The sequence below is a fragment of the Poecilia latipinna genome, unplaced genomic scaffold (assembly GCF_001443285.1).
Source record: "Poecilia latipinna isolate Pla-1442-1.1 unplaced genomic scaffold, P_latipinna-1.0 Scaffold60, whole genome shotgun sequence".
Classification (NCBI taxonomy): Eukaryota; Metazoa; Chordata; class Actinopteri; order Cyprinodontiformes; family Poeciliidae; genus Poecilia; species Poecilia latipinna.
In genome coordinates this window covers 611,882-634,629 of record NW_015112676.1, presented here as the reverse complement: position 1 = coordinate 634,629, position 22,748 = coordinate 611,882, and the positions used below count along the sequence as shown (strand labels likewise).

The 22,748-nt window shown below is 39.7% G+C and overlaps 1 protein-coding gene across 2 annotated transcripts in view; it reads right to left on the bottom strand.

The window, feature by feature from the left end:
• The window catches only part of tbc1d4 (TBC1 domain family, member 4), a 43,889-nt gene extending 25,135 nt beyond the window's left edge, over positions 1 to 18,754 (bottom strand). The window contains exons 1-11 of one of the 2 annotated variants that reach the window (XM_015057039.1): positions 17,548 to 18,754; positions 8,740 to 8,868; positions 8,394 to 8,625; positions 7,005 to 7,249; positions 5,288 to 5,377; positions 4,758 to 4,862; positions 4,541 to 4,673; positions 4,315 to 4,406; positions 4,075 to 4,185; positions 1,417 to 1,539; positions 772 to 831 (exon numbers count right to left, since the gene is read on the bottom strand). In XM_015057039.1, coding sequence (XP_014912525.1) covers positions 772 to 831; positions 1,417 to 1,539; positions 4,075 to 4,185; positions 4,315 to 4,406; positions 4,541 to 4,673; positions 4,758 to 4,862; positions 5,288 to 5,377; positions 7,005 to 7,249; positions 8,394 to 8,625; positions 8,740 to 8,868; positions 17,548 to 17,937 — 1,710 coding nt within the window. In that variant the 5' untranslated portion in view covers positions 17,938 to 18,754. The remainder of the gene's footprint in view (positions 1 to 771; positions 832 to 1,416; positions 1,540 to 4,074; positions 4,186 to 4,314; positions 4,407 to 4,540; positions 4,674 to 4,757; positions 4,863 to 5,287; positions 5,378 to 7,004; positions 7,250 to 8,393; positions 8,626 to 8,739; positions 8,869 to 17,547) is intronic. The other variant, XM_015057049.1, reaches the window with a different exon arrangement.
• Between the last annotated feature and the right edge of the window lie 3,994 nt (positions 18,755 to 22,748).

The window sequence follows — 22,748 nt, the reverse complement described above, 5'->3', positions numbered from 1 at the left end:
GTTTTAAACCCTTTCGGTTTTTCCCAATAAAAAAAAAAATTTTAAAAAAAAAAAAAAAAAAAAGATCTGGAGTAATGTGACCATAGGCCTGCACCTATAAATAAAATCAGATTTGAACTACTTCAACACTTTAACACTATGTGCAACTAAAACGCATTTCAAATTTATGTCATGAATTCAAGAAAAAACAGTGACTCACTCACCTATGTTCTCTCCTTATATGTATCTGACCATCTAAATAACCTTAAATGATAATATAAATGATCAGAGCTTATATTATATTTATTCATCTATATATTATATTCATATTTTCTAATTTTAAGATGAACTTAATTAGGTCAGCAGTAATGATCCTGTATCTGTGTCGTAAAAGCTGCGGCGGGCGTGTGCTCAACGCGCTGACGGGCAAACGGGACTTCGTTTCATACTCGCTTCACATTCCGCACAACGGCAACAAAATGCGACCGCTTGTTACCAGCAGCTCGCCGACACCTCCGTAAACACATTCCGGCTCGGCCTCTCGGCCAGCTGCCCTTTAATCTTTAAAGCTCCTGGAAACAATGCGGAGCAAAATCACGTCTTCGAGTTTTGAGGAGCCAAGGAGAGAAAGCAAATCCATCACCCTGCTCTGATGCTCAAGGCAAAGCTGGAGTGTAAAAGGGTTTAATAAGCCAGAGGGTTAAAAAAAAAAAAAAAGAAGAAGTGGGAATTCCCAGAATCCCCTGATAGACGCTCTGGGAATTCTCATGTTTCTCTCTCAAGGACACTTACTCTTTCGAAACTGCTCATGCTTCCCATGCTTCCCAAGCGGCCCCGCATTCTGCTGGCACCCTGGTGACAGATATCAAGAGACAACGTGAAACACGGTGCGAAAAGATACAAGTGTTTGATAAAATAAACAATTAGGGTTTATGTGACATAACTGTTTTCTTTTTAACTCTTTAGGATACAACCGCTAAAAGAAAAAAAAGAAAAAATTGAAGAAATGCACAGTCGTAAGGAAAATCTGAAATGGGAAAATGCAAAGAGGGAGGATGTTTTCAGAGGTGATAGCATTCAGTGTGGTGGTTGAGCTAAGGTCTAAGAGATAATAACAGATGGCAGCAGAGACTCTCTGAATGCCTGGATCCCTTCACTTAAGGAATTATTGTGTTGTCTCACTGGCAGATATGGGTCAATCCAAATCCCTTTGGATGAGCGCGACATTCTGTGTCGCGCTCATCCAGCAACTGCCACAAAGACTGAGGCGGGTGGGGGACCAAAAAAAAAGAAACAAAAAAGGTGGCTACATCCAATCAGGTGGAGAGAAAATAAAGAAACAGAAGCAGAGCAAAAACTTGGAGAGAAAATATCTAACTAGGGGAAGGACTGAACTAAAATAAAAACTAAATAAATAAAAATTCTACTTATTCCTACCCTTGCAAATATGTTTTCCAGAGAGCTGGTGAGGGAGGTGCGGGCTTTATTCTTGAGAATATCGAGTTTGAATCGACTACCGGTGGCTGAGCCGTCTCCTGCAGCCGTGCTGTTTGTTGCATTCTGCAGAACAGCAAGAAAATCATCATTAATTGACATGGGAACGGTGGCCATTTTAGGTTAGGAAAGCATCAGACGTGTAAAACTAAGAAGAAAATGTTAGTTGCCAAATTTAACATCCACTCTTTTTTTTTTTTCTAGTGTTTTATGCCAGCATTTCTGAAGATTAAGAACTTTACCGACTGAATTCAATTGAATTTTAGATTTTGAAACAGCAACTTTCCCCAAACATAAGGGAATGTCTGCAAATTTAAAAACTTACTGCTATTTTTACTTTAGCCACTCACATACTCACTCGACGATGAGCATTTAATGATGGCGGAGGGTTAGGATACTTGTCAACAGCGACATTAAAAGGTGTATGACTCGATGGTTGGTAAGAGGTTTCTGGGTTTCAAAGCCACACTAATGTTTCTCTTAATAACTCCTGACAGACAGACAGAGCACGGCGTTCAGTTTTCTCCTCCCTCATCTGTTCCTGGAAGCTGTCAGTCACCTGTGTGGAACAGCTAAGAGTGGATTTACCCTGAACGTTTCCCTTTTGTTAAAAAAAACAAAAAAACAACTAAAAATCAGCTGTGATAGCCACGAGTTAGATTTCCTGGAAAGTTTCCACTGCAGGGCCCTTTTTCTAGGAACCAGGAGTAGTTTTGCGGAGTCCGTATTATTCCTATCTGTTTCCGCTGCAGATAGGAATAACATCTGCAGATAAAACTAATTTTATCAGATAAAACTAAAATAATACCAGGAAATAAACTTAGAAAAAGATGCCATGTAGGGAGACAGTGTTTTTCTCTCTCTTTTTTTCCATTTAGCAGGAAGATTTGTCCAGATGAAAGACAGCGCTAAACATTTAAAATTGGTAGATTATTTACAGCATTCTAATTTAGTCTTAACTCGTCAAAAGCTCATATTTTCGGTTAACTTTAGAAGTAATGTTAAAATTATCTGCATCTTTTTTCAGGAGTCAGTTGAGGAAAAGGGAACAATTTCTTTATTTTAAAAGTACAGAAATGTGGCAAAAAGAAAAACAATCCCAACGGATCGCTGATGGAAGCAACGTGTTAATGGTTAATGATTCTTTGGGACACATTTCTCAGGTTTACTTGTTAAGCATCTGTGAATACTCAAAGCTTCCTCTGGCTCTGAAATGCTTTCAATACACTTTTAAAGTGTCAGCCCTGTGAAATCACTCCGTCTCTCAAAACTGATGAAACACAAAAGCTTGAATCTAAAAAAAAAAAAAAAAAAAAACCCATTAAAAATAGATCACAGTTAGACCTTTTCAGTGGATTTTACAGTGATTCCCTAAATGAATTATAATTTGTCGTTGCTGCATTAGGATAATCAGTGAGAGATTTCTTTAAACATCCCAGTCTATATTTTCAAATCCTTGATCTCAGAGATAAACAACGCGCTTATAAAGGTTTTTGTGTGCCAGTCATTATACATCTGTGGATTTCATATTTTTGAACCCAAGAAAAAGTAAAGCAGAAAAATGATGCGTCTCCCATGGGACATTTTACAACCCCGTTTCACAACTCGTGATTTAAAGTCATTTTCTACAATGCACTTCAGGTCTACTGAAAAGTAAATATCATTATGTGACTCCAAGAAGTAATAATTTATCACACAAAATCTTTTTTTCTTTTTAATGCAATAAAAAAATTCATGATTTAATTTTCCTGATTATCTCAATAATTTATCAAAAAACAAACTATACTTTATGAAGCTTTACGTCTGACTTTAGGTCTGACACACAAACCTTTGTTGTTGATAATGCTTCATAAGGTATCAAGAAGAGAGCTTGATTTGGAGTGTGTGCATCTAGTTTTGATATTTCTGGTTTTAATCCAGCATGCAGTTCAGCAAAAAAATTTAGGGCGATTTAAGATATTTTTTTGTAAAAAATAAATTCAAAATACTTAAAAATACCACAAAGTGGATTACTCTGATACACACTGATGCAAAAAGCACCTAAGGATGAAATGGGTTGTTAGCCACCGGGAACTTTTGGCAACTTGGGGGGGAAAAAAAACAAAAAACAAAAAAAAAAAAACGGATAATAATATTTAGTTGGGATTGTGGCTTTAGCACTCGTAACAGACTATGGTGGAGAAATATGACATTGAAATGTTGTTAAAGTAGCAATTATACATAAAAACATACAATGCTATATAATAAACCACAACTTGTTAGACTGAAATTGACTGAAATGTTTGGTTTAGGGATAAAAGTTCTTTGATTAAATATATGTCATTTTTTTCCTGTGTTTTAATTTAGAAAAAAAACAGAAACGTGTATGATATAAATGCTAAATAATAAAGTTATTCTCAAATATCACAGCTTACTGGACTCATTGAAAACCATTCAAGCACTCAGTCCACCTAAGTGAAGACCGGGCCTTCTTCGAATCATCAGTAACCTTGAACACAAAATGTTAGAAATTGCTAACAAGCATAAATGAGGGTAAAGTTCACTGGTTTAAATAAAACTCCCATAACAGTTTTCAGATCCTCTTCAGCGTGAAGCGCATACCTGAGGGGTTTCTCCGATGTGAAGATGCGATTTCTGTTTGCTTTCACAGAGCTGCCTTAGATACATAATCGCCAACTCATTCTCCTCTTGGTCAGACCCAGGCTTCAGTCTCTGGAGAAACACACACACACACCTTAAAAGACGACAACTAGGAGAAGGTGTGCTTTGAAGCTAGCTCTCAACCCACAACCATTAATGTGTCACTTATGGCAACAGGAGAGAGAGAGAGAGTGCGCTTACTTGAACTCGCTCGAAAATCTCTGCCTGCTCATTATCGGTCAACAGGGAGAGATATTTTTGGATTGCTAGCTTCGCTCGGGGTGGATAAAGACCTGCGGAGAGAGAAAAAGGCGCTCTGAGGAACAGACTCATTGACGTACGGATCATCAGTACGAGTCGGGGACGCGTCGGGGTGACGGGGCGCGTGCTGCTCGGATCACGGGGGGTTTTGGGAGGGGGGGCTTACCCTCAATCCTCTCGCAGAGTTTGTGCAGGTCGTGCATGGGGCACGCTTCGCAGAGCTGCACCGGGGTCTTGTTGCTCTGCAGGGCTGCGGCGGTGGAGAAGGCCTGCTTCAGGGTCAGCATCACCTCGTCAACCTGATACATAAACAGAAACACAAGCTCTTCACCTCTTGCGCTCCGGTGTAATTTTCACTGACATCACCCCCCCGTGCAACTCACCAACGACTCGTTGGCGCACTGGAAGACGTAGCACACGTACTGACTGGGACCAGACTCCGACTGGTCCCGGCAGATGAATCCAAAATGATCGGTCTGCTTGACGCCCTGTTTGAAGACAGAGGCGAATAAGAAAAATCATTTTAGAAAAAAACAACAACTTCGAAATGTATGTTCTGAATAAGCTAAAAATCACTCAACTGCAGTACAGAGTGAAGCATAATGGTCCCATTTTATCAGTAAATTACCAAAACCACAAGGCAGTCCATTAGCTAGTAATAGCAGCCTCTTTCGACGTATTCAAACAGCTTTGCATATGAAAAAAGGGGCCACATTTCCACAGTATTTCACAGATAAAAAGTTAATTCATTGTCAGTTTAAATGACATACAAAAATCCATGTTGATCTGTGGCCTGGATCATCGTACTGCATTAAGTTACTCTGTTCAAAACCTGGAGGTGCAGCAAAAAAAAAAAAAAAAAAAAATTGGCTTTCCAGTGTAAATAATGAGAGACAAAAAAAAATGAACCAACCTGACAGCAGGATGAGATATCTTTGAAGTTCTTTTCCAGCACCACTGTTTTACTGTCTGGACTAATAAGGTTCACTTCAAAACGCCCAACCTGTGCAAAACATGTAAATGCAGATTCGTTTAAAGCACTTAAAGGTATTCACGGCCCCCGAACGCTGTTGATTCAAGCCCTAACTTCACTGTGATCTATTGTGGTTTTGATTGCCCAACAGAAAAGCGTGGCGTGGAAGTTAACTGGACGGAAAACATTGCAACAACTGTTTTTGCCTTATGGCCCAGTGAGCTCATACTTTCTCTCCAAGTCTCTTGGGGTTATATCTGCCAGCTTGGCACATCCAGAATCATTTGTCTTTTGTAAAACAGCTCAAGCTCAATCAGGCTGAATGAAAAGTTTCCCTATTAATCCTATCAAAGTATGAATATACTTTGATGTGAATCACTCCATCGCAGCCCTGGCTGCATGTTTACAGTTGTGATCTCACTAGAGGGTGAACCTCTCCCCCAGTTTTTCTAATCTATTGCAGCCTCCAAATGGTTTTCTTCCAGGGTTGTTCTGTATTTAGCAACCTGCTAAAGAATCCACACATCATAATGCTGTCATCCCCATATTTCAAGAAGGGGCTGGCACCTCCAGAGTGACATGCGACGTTATTTTTGCCACCACACACACACACACACACATACACACACGTCATTCTGCATGCAATCTGAAGTACAAGTTTGCTTTAATCTGCCAATAGCCAGTCCCTCCAGAATGTTGCGATATTTTCCGTGATTACTGAGACCTAACATTAGTTGACTTTTACAAAACGTTGCAGTCAAAGTCGCTGATTTTTTTTTAAATCATAACATTGTCTTACACACAAAAAAAGTTGAAATTGCTGCTCATGGCCTTCCAAAAAAGAAATTATATTAATTAATGACACTGCACACCACTGTTTTGTGACTTATGTTTCTAAAAATGTTAAAACCCTTGTAGCATTTTTCCTTCCACTTCACTGCTATGCAAACCTTTGTGCCGGTCTGTCGCATAAAAACTTATGTAAAACAACCTTCCAGGGGTATGAGTTCATTTTTCTGTTGGCTGATTATGGTTTTAAGGACATGAAAAAAGATCTCCAAATCAAAACATCACATGATGCTAAGTTGCTTGTTGATGGGCAGAAACACGCTCGTGCCGACTACAAATCAAGGCCAACGATGCAGCCGGCCAATGGGTTTTTCCAATAATTGACCGCTGTGTGGAGTATCATATTGAGCGCCGTGCTCTAGTTTTTAAAATTAGCCTCATGAGGAAATGGGCATGGCGTTTGAGAAACGGCAGCTGGCTTGCGCTGCAGCCCCACATGTTTTCAATAAAGAAAACATTCCTTTGAGTTTACACAGGAGCAGCGATTTCAGACGGGAGTTACGGCCTCCGACTCCAGCAGGAGCAGAAATGTTGCTGAGAACAGTGGCAAGTCTGTACGCTACACCTGCCTGGCGCGTGAGCGTGGAAATGATTTGGCGGTAGAGTGAGGCCGAGCAGCCTGAATGCAGAGAGATTCGATGACGAGACGCAGGTGGGCTCTAAGACAAATTCCAAGACACGCATCCGCAAAGAACGGACACTGCAAGCAACATACTTCTTTTTTGTTTGTTTGTTCTGCAAAGATGCATTATTTTTTTACAGATCATTCAAATCAAAGCAACTTCTGTTCGATTTTTGTGTCCTTTACCTGGAACAGCATGGTGCGGTTCTTGTCGGAATCGGACGGCTGGACGTTGTTCGGCGCGCTGGCGTGTCTGCGACGCGTGGGACCCATGATGACTCCCTCCCCTGGCTTCCTCTGCAGGCTTCCAGCCAGGCTGCTGCAGCGCGTGCGAAACTCCTGAGGTTCCTCAAAGTCAGAGTCCTCCAAGATGCACTCGGGGAAGGATCCTCGCAGACTGCTCTGACTGGCACTGCTGGGCAGACATTTACCTGGACCAGATAAAGAAAAAACTTCAACTTGACATATTACTTAGATTAAGAAGAGGTTTTTCTTTAGCTTTTAGATATTACTCTTGGGCATTTTTTTTCTTTCTTGTTACAAAGAACGGCTTGATGTGCAACCAATCAGACAGGTTTCACTGTGTTTGAACACGTTTCTTTTCCGCTAGAGTATTTGTTTTAGCATGGGAACTTCTGGCCTTGATTTGACGATAAGTGCTCAGCAACTTTTTTTTTTTTTAATGCAAACATCACTCAGACTGTGTAAGTGCTGCGTTTTCAACTTGAGTACTTTATTAGATTCTCTTTATCAGTCCCATCTTCTGTTTCTTTAAAAGTGAAAATGAGTGGAGTGTTTTCGAACTCCACTGGTTAATTAACCAATTACTTCTGCGGCACAAAATGAGAGTAAGATCATCTAAACATACTGGCAGCAAACACTGTGGATCCTGAAAACATGAGATTACTCCACATCCTACACCATAAGGTAATTCTTGCCGATTGTTTATACATGTTCAGAATAAAACAAACTGACCAAACTGATGGTCTTAAAATCTCTTCCTCTGTTTATTTTTGTCCCAATTCGCTGCAGTTCTCCTCCCAAACAGCAAAAGCCACAACTGAAAAAGATAATGCCACTCCACATCAAAAACAGTCCCCACAGGAGTTCATCCTCAAATGTGAGCTTCATCTGCACGGATTGAATTTTACTGACGCAAACATTTATTTGTTTACGTAACGAGATTTCAGCTCAAAACTAAAAACTGAAAAGCACCGGCATCACGTCGGCCTGCGGCTGTTAATTATAATGACTCACATGACCAGATACAGGTGGTAAACTAGATGGAAAATGTTCAGCATGATTAATCAGAGAAATTGTTTGAGATAAACGTATTTCCTAGCAGAAGTATAAAATGAATGTGTGCACATGAGCGCTAGAGCTTTTGGCGTCTTTGATTGAAAACACAGTGACTCTAATCTGAGTCTGACTGACTTCATGCTGCAGTGAAGTTACTGCCATCTCACAACTACCCTACAGAATCCCACTTCAAACCCATTTTGAGTTCTCTCTTAAACATGTGATTTGCAGAGGTTGTCAGTACTGAACTTTTGTTTGTTTGTTTTTTTCCTTCACCTGTGACCAGGTCTTCTAGTCCTGGAGCTTCCGGTTCCTCCGTGGTTCTGCTAAGGGCAGTGGAAAGCGGGTCTCCATCTCCAGCGATGAGTAAATCCACGGGGATGGTTTCTGTGGACCCTCGCTGACCGTTGAGAAGTCGCAGGCGCTTACGTTCAGTCTCGTGTTGGCGAAATTTTTCCACGCAGTCATCAATGAGGGTCGACGAAGCTTTCTTGTGGCCCACAGTAACCTGGATTTTTAAATCGAAAAGATGGACAACTTTCACCCGAAGTACATGAAACATGAAAATGTACGTCTGTTTTGTTTTTTTGTTTGTTTGGGGGGTTTTTTTTCAGGGAACTACCTTGCCACAGTAAAGCACTTCAAACTTCTGGGAGTTGTAGAACGCCTCGTCGGCTTCCTGTTTGGGTTTGGCATCTTCCTTCAGAGCCGATTTGGAAACTTGACGAATGCTGCTGATTACCTCTGGGACCTGTGAGTAAATACAGTGGAATGAGAGCAGATAATAACTGAGGAGACCTTCAAAAATAAAATTAAAGTTCATAAAATCACAAGGAAATAGGAATAAAAATTGTGGTTGAAACATAAAAAATTCGAGAGACACAAATGTCTTTCCAACGCACTGCAAAAAGGTTTGAAAATGCAGTTAAACAAAGCCTAAAAAAATTGCTTTCGTTGGATGATCACTTGTATGAAAAATAGGGAAATTATATTCATATATTTTCTCTACTGAATAAAACACAAACCAAAGTCAATGTGAATCACTAAAACTATGTTTAGAAGACATTTCCTGACTTTATACATTATTCTGCATAACAAACACGACCCAACTTCATGTTTCACAATAAAAAAAATAAAATAAAATAAAAAAAAATGCTAAGGCCTTAGTGGAAAGCAAGGCTCAAACAAACAGACTGAACTCCAGAAGAAATGTGCAAGGAGTCATGGAAAAATCAATACGTTACTGGACTGAAGACGAAACATAGGGCTGGAAGAAACCAGAGATCTGAAGGTGAGCCTGTTTGTGCAGCAGTGTGTTGGAGGAAGAGCCTGTGCTATCAATACACTCGGTGCAGCCTGGTAACATTCATACAGGAGAAAAAAACACCCAAAAACAATAGCCATACATTTTGTAAGAGAAATTCATAAGGAATGTCTGGAAACGTAAGAGACATTTGTTTTGCTTCATATGTATACAAGATCAAGAGAAAACTGACCAAATACAAAACGAATATACAATGTTGAGAGCTAAGACAGTGGATTCGTGTACTCTGCAAATGTATTACAACACATTAGAGGCGAGACTAGTGGAAGAAGACGCATCACAGTGAAATGGAAGGAAAACAGGAAGAGGATGGTTGGGATTGAAACAAAAACATCCTGCAAAACATTTGACCGACTTCCTATTAGGGCATCAAGAAATCCTGACAAGATTTCTTGTAATGTTCCTGCAAGGAAGGGAAAGGGAGTTTGTGCCTTACATCCGGCTGCAACTGTTAAAAAATTCGAAAGCTGATCCGTGCCAAGCTGGTGACAAGATATTGAAAGTGGGAAGAAAATTAAGGATGGACGGACATGCTTGCTGAGTGATCTTCTCAAAAGAAATCTGTAATTATCTTTCTAGCGGATTGCAAAGCCGCTTTGTAATAATTCTGAAGTAATGGCCGAAGAAGCTAATTTCCTGACACGGGTCACCAATGGTGGAAAAGAAAAAAAAAGCAGACACGAAATGAAGATGGCAACCTTTGGTCTGGCAGACCGGACAGCAGACACCTCTGGATCCGATCGATTCAAAGACCTCGCTTCAATCAAAGCAGCGCTGTCTCCGCAAACCCCGAGGGGAACATGACTGGACCATTTTAAGATTTTAAGAAAGTGATTCACTATGCATGAGTAAGATGACGCCATAGCACCATTTGGGCTTATCAATTATTTATAACCTACCCAAAATAGAGTCTGTAAAGCAGCTTGTTCCAGGTAGAAGGAAAGCGACCAAGATAGAATTGGCTTTTCCCCTCCCCATTTAAAATCGGTTGAAACGTAAGCCCTACAATAACTCATTGTCAAGCTGATTTAACTTTCACCCATTTCTGCCTGGATCTGTGGAACCATAACAGCAGTGTTGGGTGTGAGCAAGGACTGTCAACATAAATGCCAGCAGTGAAGCTCGGCTTTTATAGTCCAGGAGAAAAGCAAACATTACGTGAGCTGATGGATTGCGGGGTGAAATACTATGACCTCCCCACAGTCAGTCGTAATAATATGAGATCATTTACGCACTGATCCATGGTTTCTGCAGGCAAGCCAAGTTGGATTTCTTATAAAAATATGGGTTACCACTGGGCTGATACACAATATGCATGAAAAAAAAAAGTAGACACTCGGACTTTCTGTCTCCTCAACGTTTAAAAAAATATGTCCTTGTTAAAACTGGGAATAAAAATGTATCTATTTTCAACTGTATTTAAGATCCAGGATAATTAAGGAACTTGTATTTTTTTTTTAAGTTTTGTGTATATTTAAAGGGAGCCAAGGCTGCAACCTTCATGTCACAAAGAAAGACTAAACTGTTTCCTATTCTGCAGATGTACTTCTCGATCTCAAGAATAGACATTCAATCAGCAGTTCAAAATGAGCAATAAAAGCTAACCAAACTAAAAAAAAATAAGAAGAAAAAAATAAAACATGGTTCTTTGCATATTTTACAACCGAGCTGCAAACATAAAACACTACATCATGCCATGCTTTATTCAATAAACACCAGGTCTAATTGCAGAACCAATGCATTCACTAGCTTGAAGGAGATCCTTTATTAACCATGACCTGAAATAATCCAATTTTCCAAGACTTTGTTTGTTCCCCATATTTCTCACTGTTGTTTCAGCTGGCGAAGGAGCATCAACATTTTCTCCAAACAAAGGCCATTTTTTTGTTTTTTTTTACAGAATTTTGTCAGACAGCGCTCATCTTTACTGCTGAAAATATGTTATGTTTTGAGTCCATGGACCCTGTCATGTTTACCAAGGTAATAGTCAAGGTTGGTTAACTCATTTCATTAACCCCAGCAAGCTTTCAAACACCACAGTTAGACATCAGTGGACATCTTTATGCGAAGGTCAATTCACCTCTCACTTTCAGCCACAGTTTCACATTTTTACAAGCAGAAGGCAACATAGAGCTCTCCATGTCTGCTCAATGAAAAAGTGCTGAATGGGGCTAAATATGTTTTCTGTTGCAGACTTGCTGCTGTGCTTGAGGCCATTGTTCTGTTTCAGTGAAACTTCAGCAGTTGCCTCACGTCTGACTCCCAAATAATTCAATCGACAGAGGAGTTTGTGGTTGATTCGATCACCAGAGGCAAAGACCTCTGGCTCTCTGGCTGCAAAACAAACCCAAATCCTCTGGTCTTCAGCTCCTTGTTTGACAGTTGGTAAAGGTGTCTGTGTTCACATAGTGTGTCTTGTTTTCAATACGTAGTGCTGATAGTGATGATCAAATGTCTTCAAGGCAAATTCTTCCAGAAATGTTTTGGTTTATCCAGAAGAGCAGCAATGATTACATTTTTAAGATGATTTGCACTTTCCAAATTGTCTGGTGACAACATAATTCAGTCAAACTAGTGTTTTTTATTTTGTTTGTTTGTTTTGCTTTTTTATTGTAACATCTAAAACAGTATTCTAAACACTCCCGGTTTGAATTTGGTATTTTTAATGGATAATTCAACTAGGTGAAGTGTTTATGTTGGATAAGAGCTGGTCAGATTACTTTTAAACTCCTCTTTCCTGAATCCATAAAACTGAAGACTTTGTGTGAAATGTCAAAGGTTATCCAAGAAGACAAACTGGGCAGCCGAATTTAACAACATTCATGTCCCAACATAAAACAGAAAGGCCCTTATGTCACCTTAGCAGGAGGTGGAAGATTACAACATAATCCACAAAGATGGGTGTAAAACAAAGCCGTTTTTTTGTCATCAACTAATGTAGCTGTATAAATATTAGGAGTTAAATATTGCGACAGACAGCTATCGCCTTCATTTTCTAACCCTATGGAAACACTTATAGGAACAAAATGCACAACTAAATTCAGTTAAGAAAATTAGACAAAGAAACTACTTGTTCTGATCGATAGTGATTTAAAAATGGATAAAAGACTACTGTATTGGAATAATTTAAGTGACTAATGTCCAAATGAATCATCGTGTGTGCGTCAGTTATTGTCTCAATAAAAAACCGAACTGTAATTGTGAGCGTTGGCCCTTTTTATCTATTTTGGTCTATTAATAAAAGTTTAACTGTTGTGAAAATCTGGGTTTTTAATATGTCACAAAAACTGCTACAATGCTTTTGATTCCGCTTCAGCATTCAGTTTTGCCTCCGTTACAGTTAATGTGATTTACCTAAAATAAAGTTCAGTGATGACCCCCACGACGACCTGCGTGAAGCGCTTCAGTCGGGCTTCAGAGTTCATCACAGCACTGAAGCAGCATTAGTGAAATCTACTAATAATATTTTCATGGTTTCAGATAATGGACTTGAGCTCTTTATGCCGATGATATTCTGATATTTTTATCCATAAATGCTAATGAATCCAAGTAGTTAGGTAGACTACACGCACCTCCTGGAGAAATAAAAATCTGGATGAATTGTCATTCTTAAATATCAGTGGACAAAAAGCAGAAAACGGTGAGAGTTCAACAAAATTAATAGGGAGACATTTTATTTCTCCATTTGTCGGTTCTCTGCTAAACTGTAATTATGTTTAGTGTTTGTGATTGAAGTCCCAGTTTTGACATTACAAAAACCTGCCACTTTAAGAGGGGTTTGCACACTTTTGACAGGCACTGTATAAATTATTCTGATCTGACTTCACAACAGAATCGTTGCCATGCCCGTTAATGACTACAACACCTGAAAAGCGACACAAGCCGACGTAGGGTGATGCCCTTCTGAATCTTCACCTCTCAAACAGAGGCAGCATGCCGGTTATAACAATCTGCTGCTCTCCACCTCTTAGTTTAAAGCAAAGGAAGTGGCGGAGTTCAACCTGTAATCAACAGTGAAATACGACTCGCCAATGCAGTGGCAAAACACATGAGTGTTTCTTATGCGCAACGGCACGTGGTACGGTTCAGATCCACCTGCGTTTTGTCTGGATATCACAGGAGAATACAGTTTCCAGTGGTCCCAATCCACTTCAGATCGCAACGTAAAAAGCAGAGGAGCTTGTGGTTTATGTGATGGGCAGGCTCAAGTTCTCTACTGTTGGCTTAATAACAGGACCATGCTATTACAGGGTCAAAGTTAGATTTGTAACTGTGGCTTCGAGCTCCACACTAAATCTCAGAGATTCTGAGGAGGTGAAAGGTTAAACTCAGTGGAATGTCCTACTCTGACTATGATGTTAATCTGAGAAAACTCTTAAAGAAACACACCTCAAATGTAATATTTTATGATTGGACATAAACTCTTACTTTATACACGAGGGCTAAAGTTGAAATTCAAGTCAAACCTGATTTGACACGTGACCAGCCAAGTGTAGAGACAGAACGTGCTTTCACGCCATATCCGAATGTTTAACTTTTTCTGTACGCATGCAAAATCAGATTTGCAGTTTGCCACAGGCCGTGCAGGAGGCCTGGCCTCTCCCTATTTTATTTAACCTTTCCCTTCAATTTAATGCATGCAAGGACTCCCGACTCTGGCTTTACACAATGAGTTCCCATCATGTCCTCAGCTAAGAATAGATTTGGAAGCAGCTACCACTCTGTCAGCTAAAAGTCTGCAGCAATATTTCATTGTTTCTTTGAACTTTTCCGAGACAAACGGGAGCTTTCCGAAAGCACAAGAAGCTGGTTCTGAATAAACAGAGGATACACCTGGCAGATAATCGAATCAGTAACAATACAGTCACAGCAGGGCGTTGTGCGTGACGGTGGCATATGGGCAGAAAAACCCGACCATCACACGTAGTCCACCTTTCATATGTTGCACGCGGCCAGACCAGTTTTTGTTGCATACTAATAGTGACTGAGGGATGTTTACGACGACTCTCCAACTGTAGACTTCAGCTGAGAGGCCGCAAAGGACTTCTACTCTTATTTTAGAGCGCAAAACAGACTCTGTGCTCGGGCCCTCCAAATACCACTGGAAACATGATACAACACAGGCGCACTTGACATAAGCGCAAAACCCGAGCATATCCGTTTCTGAACATTATTTGTGAGTGTTTCCCCGGGTCACTGGGGAAACAAGACAAACACGAGCGAGTGTGAAGCTTCAGAATGGGTTGCAGGCTGGGAAGGAATCGTATGTGCACATCCTGATGTTTAGATGTGCACAAACAAATTAGCAAATTGCTCATTAAGCTTGTGATTTAAAAAAAAAATCATTTTTACAGCTAATCTACAGTCAGGCAAAAACCCCAACATGCTGCTTGGGTGACTGAACCACACGGTGAGGCCTTCCAGCGCCGATAAGAGAGCAAGACGGCACATTGGTTTTTTAAAACACCAACTCCCACGTTCCTGGTTTTTGTAATGTTTTCAACATTTCAGTTTATTACTCAAGACTGGCATGCTGATCAGCATGTAAATGTGCTGACTCAATATTGTGCCTGTTCAGATTTCAGGAGAAATGTCTCATCTGCATCGATTGTGACAGCTCCAATTTGGAAAACACAAACTAACAACAAAGAGTTACTTTAAGAGAAGTGATGGGATGCTGACATCTGCAACAAATACCACATGCAGAGAGCTTCAATGTGTTTCATTGGGACTAAACACCAAACTGTCACATAACTGGGAGTTATAAGGAAAATCATGTAAAGTAAAAATTTGCATTTGTACAATTTGCATTGCTAAGATGTATTTCTACATCTTTGCAATGTAGTTCTGTTCAAATAATTAGCAATAGGTATAATTTAACATCAGCATAAATGCAAATAAAAACGGGTAAGAGACTCAAGGTAACTCTGGAGGAGTTATAGAGATTTACAGCTCAGGTGGGAGAATCTGTTGCCAGGACATGTTCTAGCTGTCCATCCCACAAACATGACCTTTAAGAAAGAGTGTCAAGAGAAAAGCAATTCCTTAATCAAGAAAGTCATAAAAATCCAGCTTGCAGGCAAACATTGCTGGAAGTGGTGTAGAAGGCAAGCAAATATGTGGAAGAAGCCACTCTGGTCAGATGACACCTAAATTAAACTTTTTGGCTGTACAAGCAAACCACTGAAGCAAACATCACACACCTCCTGTGAACTATGGTGGTGGGGACAAAAAAAAAATCTGGTTAGAGTTGATGGGAAGATGGAGGGAAATAGCTGCTGATTTGTCTCCTTGGAGAAAACAAATCAGAGATTTCTTGATAGAAGTTCACCTAAATATTTTTTTAAAAAAATCCTAGATACACAGCAAAAGCTACACTGGAATGGTTTAGAGCGAAGCTTATTTATGTGTCAGATTGACCCAAAAGTGCAGACAAAGTCAAAGTGCAGACCTAAATGCAGTCAAGACATTTAAAATGGCCTTTCAATGTATATGCTTTGAAAACTGACATTTTTCTTCCACCTTCTTATTATGCACTAGTTGGTCTACCACGTAACATTTCATTAAAACTCGAAATGCGGCAAAAAAAAAAACAAACAAACATCAAGGGATATGAATTCTTAAGTGCCACAATAAGCACTAACTTAACACCCAAAATACAGTTAAGCTTAAAAAAACAGCTGACCTACAAGTGAGTTTTGCATCACATGAAGTCATCCCAAAATGAGAAGTGAGAGCTGTAATGTCTGAATTCTGTGCGTCTAGCAAAACAGTTTTATATGCATCACCATGCCCACACTTTTCTCAGACATATGTATTTTATTGCTCAATTACTATCAATTATTGATACAATGCTTCCCAGTTACTATCAATTGACATCAATAACCCAGAAGGAGTTGAAAAAACTATGCATCTCAGGATTGTGAAGGGTCACAGTGAGGATCTGTCAGCAAAAACAGTAGGAAGTTTATTAGGTTGCAATCTGATTTGTAGCAAATATATATATAGCTATCTAAAAGCACCTATGAAATGTAAAGAAAACGACAAAATACTGCAAGTATTGTTTTGTGTAAAAATGCAATCCAGGCAAATTCTTTAAAGAACTTTGTGTATGCACATTTATCTTATGTCACTTTAGTTTGACTTTAATGAGATTCCTAAACAGAAAAAGGACAGTGAACGGATTAACTGCCAAATATTATCCCCTCCAACCAGTGGCCTAAATACTTAATAGTAAGATAAACAGGTCTGGAGTAAAGGCTAAAATAATACTGTGTTTATGTGAGATTAAAAGGCAAAGTCTGTCGCTCCATGGTAATCCCCACTTCCTTGTCTTATGTTTGGAAAATTATGAATTATGAAAAAAATATTTTTTTTTTTTAATAAACTCGACTTTTTAAGAGAGTAGAGTGTTTGACTGCAGATTATAGATAATAGCTGCTGTAAAAATTGACATCTTACTTTTGGAAACACAAACTACACTTTATGCACTTTATCTTGTAATACCTAATCAGTCTACAGCCTCTACTATCATGTGCCGTTTCCATTAAGTAAAGTACAACATTCGATCATCATTACAGTTATTTATCAGTACTTACCTGTAAATACTAACATTTTTTCCAAACATTTATATGATTATAATTTTCATTTGTACTTTTCAGAATTTCTGGAGACTTTTTCTGTTGTTTGATGATGATTATGTTTCTGAAGGAGACACATGGGAAAAATTTAACTACAGGCAGACCTGGCCCAAGGCATAAGCAAACTAAGCCACTACTTAGTGATTGTTTTTAACCTCAGTCAATTAAACACCTGGAATATCCCCTCCCAGATTTCACCAGTTGTCTTGAACGCTAATAGCGGTGGCAATTCAGAATGAACTAGCTCATTGGTGTACACATAGATTAAATATTTATGTATTACTGGAACACAACATTGACTCGTGTCTAAATTAGTTCTACATATTAAATACACCCGATTAAAATCGGGTGTATTTAATCACCAAAGGATGAAAAAAATGGGGGTTGCACATGGAGTGGCTCGCCCAGGGCGTCATTCGTGCAAGGATCGCCACTGGCTTGTGTGCCTATACTTCAGCACGCCTACCTGGTTCGGGTCGCAGGCCTTGAAGACGTGACAGGACATCTCGGACTCCGGGTTGTCCGGCTGGCCCCGCAGCAGATAGGAAAAACAAGTGAGGTCATTGCTGTTGTGGATGAAGCGCGAGATCAGCTGAGCTTTGTGCTCGAAGATGAAGACCGACGAGTTGCTGCTGTTTGTGGGGACGCAGCGGACGAAGGGGGGGTTGAGCAGCAGCTGAACTTCTCTGGGCTGCATGACGGGGCCGCAGTCGCCCCTCTCGCTCCTCCTGCGGATCTCGGCCACCAGCCACGGCAGCATGGGCAGAGTGGTCCGCCTGTCCAGCGAGCACCAGCCGACGTAAGTCAGGGCGAAGCGCTTGTCCGTCCTGCTCTCCTTCTCCTCCTGGCTCTCCATGTCGACCCAGCAGACTCTTCCGTCCAAAACTAGCGAGACAGCGACGGGGGAACTAAAAACACTTTCCAAAAAAATATCCCCGATGGACCATTCCCTGCAAGCCCAGTGCACACGACGTCGGGTTTACTTTGTAGCAATTTCCATGTTCACATCCACACTCTATGCTCTTGCAACAACAACAACGGGGCTCTGCTACGTGCACGACATGTGCTCGCTCAGCTGCAATTCTCCATGTTATCCAAATGTCAAAAGTGTATCCGATGCACTTTTTCTTTTCTTTTCTTTTGTTTACCTCGAGGGATTTAAAGTAATCGCATAGTGCAGTCTGATTCACTGCTCCACTCCTCTGCTGAGGTAAACAGCTAAAAGTTTTCTGCACTGTGCGCTGCACTTCGTTGAAGATTGCCTGCTAAAACGTGGCTTTGGATGGTTCCTGTGTAAACACAAGGCGTTTGGTAGAACTTGATTTTCTGACGCGCTGAACGTCCCTCCAGAGTGCACAGATCGCGGCGCGTTTACACCATCTAGATCCTGAAATCCTACAGCGCGCGGACTTGTGAGGTTGTTATCAGTGCCGTGCAGACGATCAATACATTGATGCTGGTAAATCGTCTTCAAGAACAGTCCCTTGATTGTGATCCTTTCTTCCCAAACGCCTTGGAGGCGGAGCGGCTGGGCGCGCTGAAGCGCCTCCCAGCCGTCCCATGTGCTGGGGAAGCGGGTGGGGGTATGGCAGACCGTTGTTACATATATTCAAAAGGGCACCAAATTAACTTTTTTTAAGGTCAAATTAGGGCCACACTAATAAAATGTAATAATAATAATAATAATAATAATAATAATAATAATATAGTCATAATATTACGAGAGTAATGTTGTACGAGAATAGTCATAACTGCTTTATTTTTTTGTAAAGTTATGACTTTTTTTCTCAAAATATGACTTTTTGCATTTAGTTTTTATTCTCGCGATATTGTGGCTTTATTCTCATGATATTGACTGTAATGTTGTGATATTATTTTCACAAAATATAACTTTATTCTTGTACAACTTCATTCTTGTAACAGAGTTTAGTCTCATTTTTTATTAGTATGGCCCTGACACACGGTCAAACAACGTCCTCCATATTTGCCAGTACCTCTTCAATTTGTAGTTCCTGATGTGTCGAGGTTGTTCTATTTGAGGTTTTGTTTGGTCCTCCAGGTTTCACTTTGGAAATGAACAGTCAGCTCTTTGGATGCTCTTGGAGTTCATTCAAGTTTGCTCTGGTCAAGGATGCTCTGGTCAAGTTTCGAGACTTGACCAGAACCCCTTAGTGTAAATTACCTTGAGAAATAATGAGATTTGGCTATATAACAGGCTTTACTGCCGAAAAATGATCAGATGTTACAAGCCATGTATGCCATGCAAATAGAACAGATACAGCGTGACATTCACACCGTTCAGCACTGGACACCTTAAGGATGCAACCAAGTGACACAAAGATTGTTTTATTATTCTCTGCAATCTGTACTCTCCCTAAAGGCTAGTCTAATCAGTTTCAGTCTGTTTATGTATGCCTGGCGGCAGTCACACATAAACATGATTATGCAAGCTGAAAAAAAAAAAAAAAAACCCACACAAAATCCATAAAAATGCTCAGATGTTTGTAAGCTGGATGAATGTCACTCTTGATTTTCCAGCCCTTCCCTTGACATCTGCACCGGTTCCACCTTGCTGGTCTGTGATGCTGTCCAGGTAGATGAAAGATTGTGCGTCCTCCAGAGGTCGTTACTAGAGTTGATCTTAAGGATTTTGGTGCTCTCCTTGTGGTCAATGAGTCCAGCCTATTCTGATGTGGCAGCCAATACATTTGTATTTACTTTTTGTATTCTGAAATAAACTGCTTCTCGTTATCGTTCCAAATACGTGGAAATACTCTGAAAATGCTGCTTGGTTGCTTACGACAGGATGTCCTTACATTTCTATTTAAATACAACATTTAAATTAAGTTTTAGATTTCAAATATAAAATCATATAGTATGATTAATATAATTCAAAAGTGTTGTTAAACGAGAAAATTTACGTTATCTGTCTTGCTGTTTTTTTTTTGTTTTTTGTTTTCCCTTTTACATTTTAGATAGTTGAAATCTTTTTGGTGTTAAATTATAAAACACCTTGCCATAGAACCAAATGACAGGACGGAGCTCCGCCTTTTCTCTAACAGAACAGAAGCTGTTAAATGGAAAGCGTCTCCCATGGCAGTATGAGGAATGTTTGCAGCCCCTGTGGCACAGCTCCTCTGGGCTCCCGTTGGTTGTAATTCCTGAGGATAGTTTTTAATGAAAGCCGTGCTTAAGGCCTACGAGTATAGAGTATGAGCTTGTAAGCAGTAAACAGGTTTTCTGTTTACAAGCTACCCCTGCTGAATCATAGTATTACATAGCTGCTTTACGTAGCAGGAAGCTCCCATCTGCCAGACTACATAATTCCTAGAACTCCACCTTTCCCAAAATAGTGCCTTTGCCATATATAACCTCATCAGTCAGCGAGTAGGGCCCTGCAGACTAGACACCCCCCCACACTGAGCTCTCCTACTTATCTTAGCTATTACTTATCAAGCACTCCAAACCACTAAAAATCTTAGTTTGCATTTTATTGATATCTAGAAGAAATAATAAGGTTCCCTTTTTAGAATTTTAATAAAAATTAAAATAACATTGCTAGATGGGAACATGGCTTAAAAATAGTAAGTTATTAAAACAGAAGAGGCATTCTGCTCAAGTCTACACATTTCTGAGCTGGCAATAATATCCAGCACACATATATTCACATATAAACTTAAACTTTTATCAGTAAAATAAAAAAAAGATACTACTGACGGTCTAGCTTCGAGCTAAACCAGAGTAAAGTTCAGAGAGGAACTTTACTCAATTAAAAATGATGAAGGGTTTTCTCAGCTCTGTTGTAGCTGCATAGATTAACGCTGCCACTACTGAGCTTTGAATGTCCAAATGTTTGAAAGATCTTACTACTCTGATTAAATATGGCTCCTAAGTATGATTTAAATATAGAACCGAACACTGAGCAATAGGTAAAATTAACTCTTTTTTTTTTCCAATTTCAGCTAAGACAACAAAAAAGTTTAACTTCTCAAAGCAATGAATCCGAGATCAAATACAAATAAGATTTATATTTACGGAAGCAGAGCACAATTAAGATGATCCACTGATAGAGCAATAGGCCTGCAAGTTTAAAAGAATGTTAAAAATACAGTTTATTTGCATACATGAAAAAAATGGGAAAATTCTACATTTTTAATGCAGTACTCAAGCTCCAAACCTACATTAATAAAGTCAAAGAAAGTAAAATAATTCCAAGTAAACAGGCATAATGTTTTATATCACTAAATTGTTCAGGCCTCAGTGGGATATAACATAGCCTTCAAAAAATACAAATTACTTGTGTCTGCACACAATCCTGGACAATAAAGCTGACTCTGATTCTTAAGTGAGGAGAAAATTGTCCAAGTTTTGCAAACGCGGATGATCCAACCGATAAAAACAGAGACTATGTTTGCTTTCAAGCAGAATGAGGCATTTACTGTAAACAACCCTGAAAAGAAAAACACAGGGAACTGTGCTCTGTTCATTAACAACAAGGTGCAGGATAAAACAGGCACAATTTTTTTTTTTTTTTAAATATGAGCCTCAATCAGGAATAGACCTAAAAAAAACCTGGAATGGTGAGAAAGAGGGTAAAGCAGAAAACAAGGGAGAAAAATAATGATGCTTCACATGATCTGTATCCACAACGACCAGCTGCTTAAGATATCCCGTCTTTATTGGCTGTGACCTGAGCACAGTGCAAGCTCCAAAGATTGAATGGTAAATGACGCATAATTGTATAGCACTTTACCTAATCCAGAAGACCACAAAACGCTTCACACAACATTCAGTCACTCTCTGGAGGTGGTGAGCTACGTGGTAGCTACAGAAGATGGCCGTGACGAATAGAGCAGGGATTTGAAACTGCGTCCTATCGGTTACAACCAAACTCCTACCTCCTGATCCATTGTCGCCTCAGTACAAAGGAAAGAAAAAAAACACTGACATAAATCAATATTTGTGGTGCCAACTTGATTTAAACGTGAAAAAAATTCAAGGTGTCTGAATATGTTCACATCCACAGCTGTCAAGTCTCCCATTTTGGCCAAGACACTAGAGTTTTTATCCCCCTTTTCTGCCGTGCTCCCGTATTATTTTCCCTTAAATCAGTGGTCCCCAAACTATGGCCCGCGGGCCGGATCCACATTTGGTCTGAACAATACCAGAGAGCATTTAGATTTTTTTTTCATATACAGTATTTTCCGGACTATAAGCCGCTACTTTTCCCCTAAGCTGTGAACCTTGCAGCTTATAGCCCAGTGTGGCTTATATGAAGAGTTTTCTTCAACCACCAGGGGGCTCTTTAGCAGGAAGTGAATCATTGGAAGTCAAAATTGTAAATAAAAGAAGAAAGCTCCCATTAAAACGGAATTAGATTTTTAAGAATGTTGTTGATCAGTTAAATAGCACTGAGAGGGAAAAGAAGATTTTTAGCTTTTTTTAAATAATACTGGGATCATTATTAGAATTTGAGACATAGATATTAGGATCCAACAGATGGCAGTAGTGCAACAATAATGGATGCAAGCTGCTGTTGAAATCTAAAGAAGAATAATAAGAAAGCGCCCATTTTCATTTAGCACATGCTAGTAGCAGACACGAAGGATCAGCACTTTTACTGTTACAGTTACCGTTCGAAAACTACCGTAATCAGTTCTGTTAAAT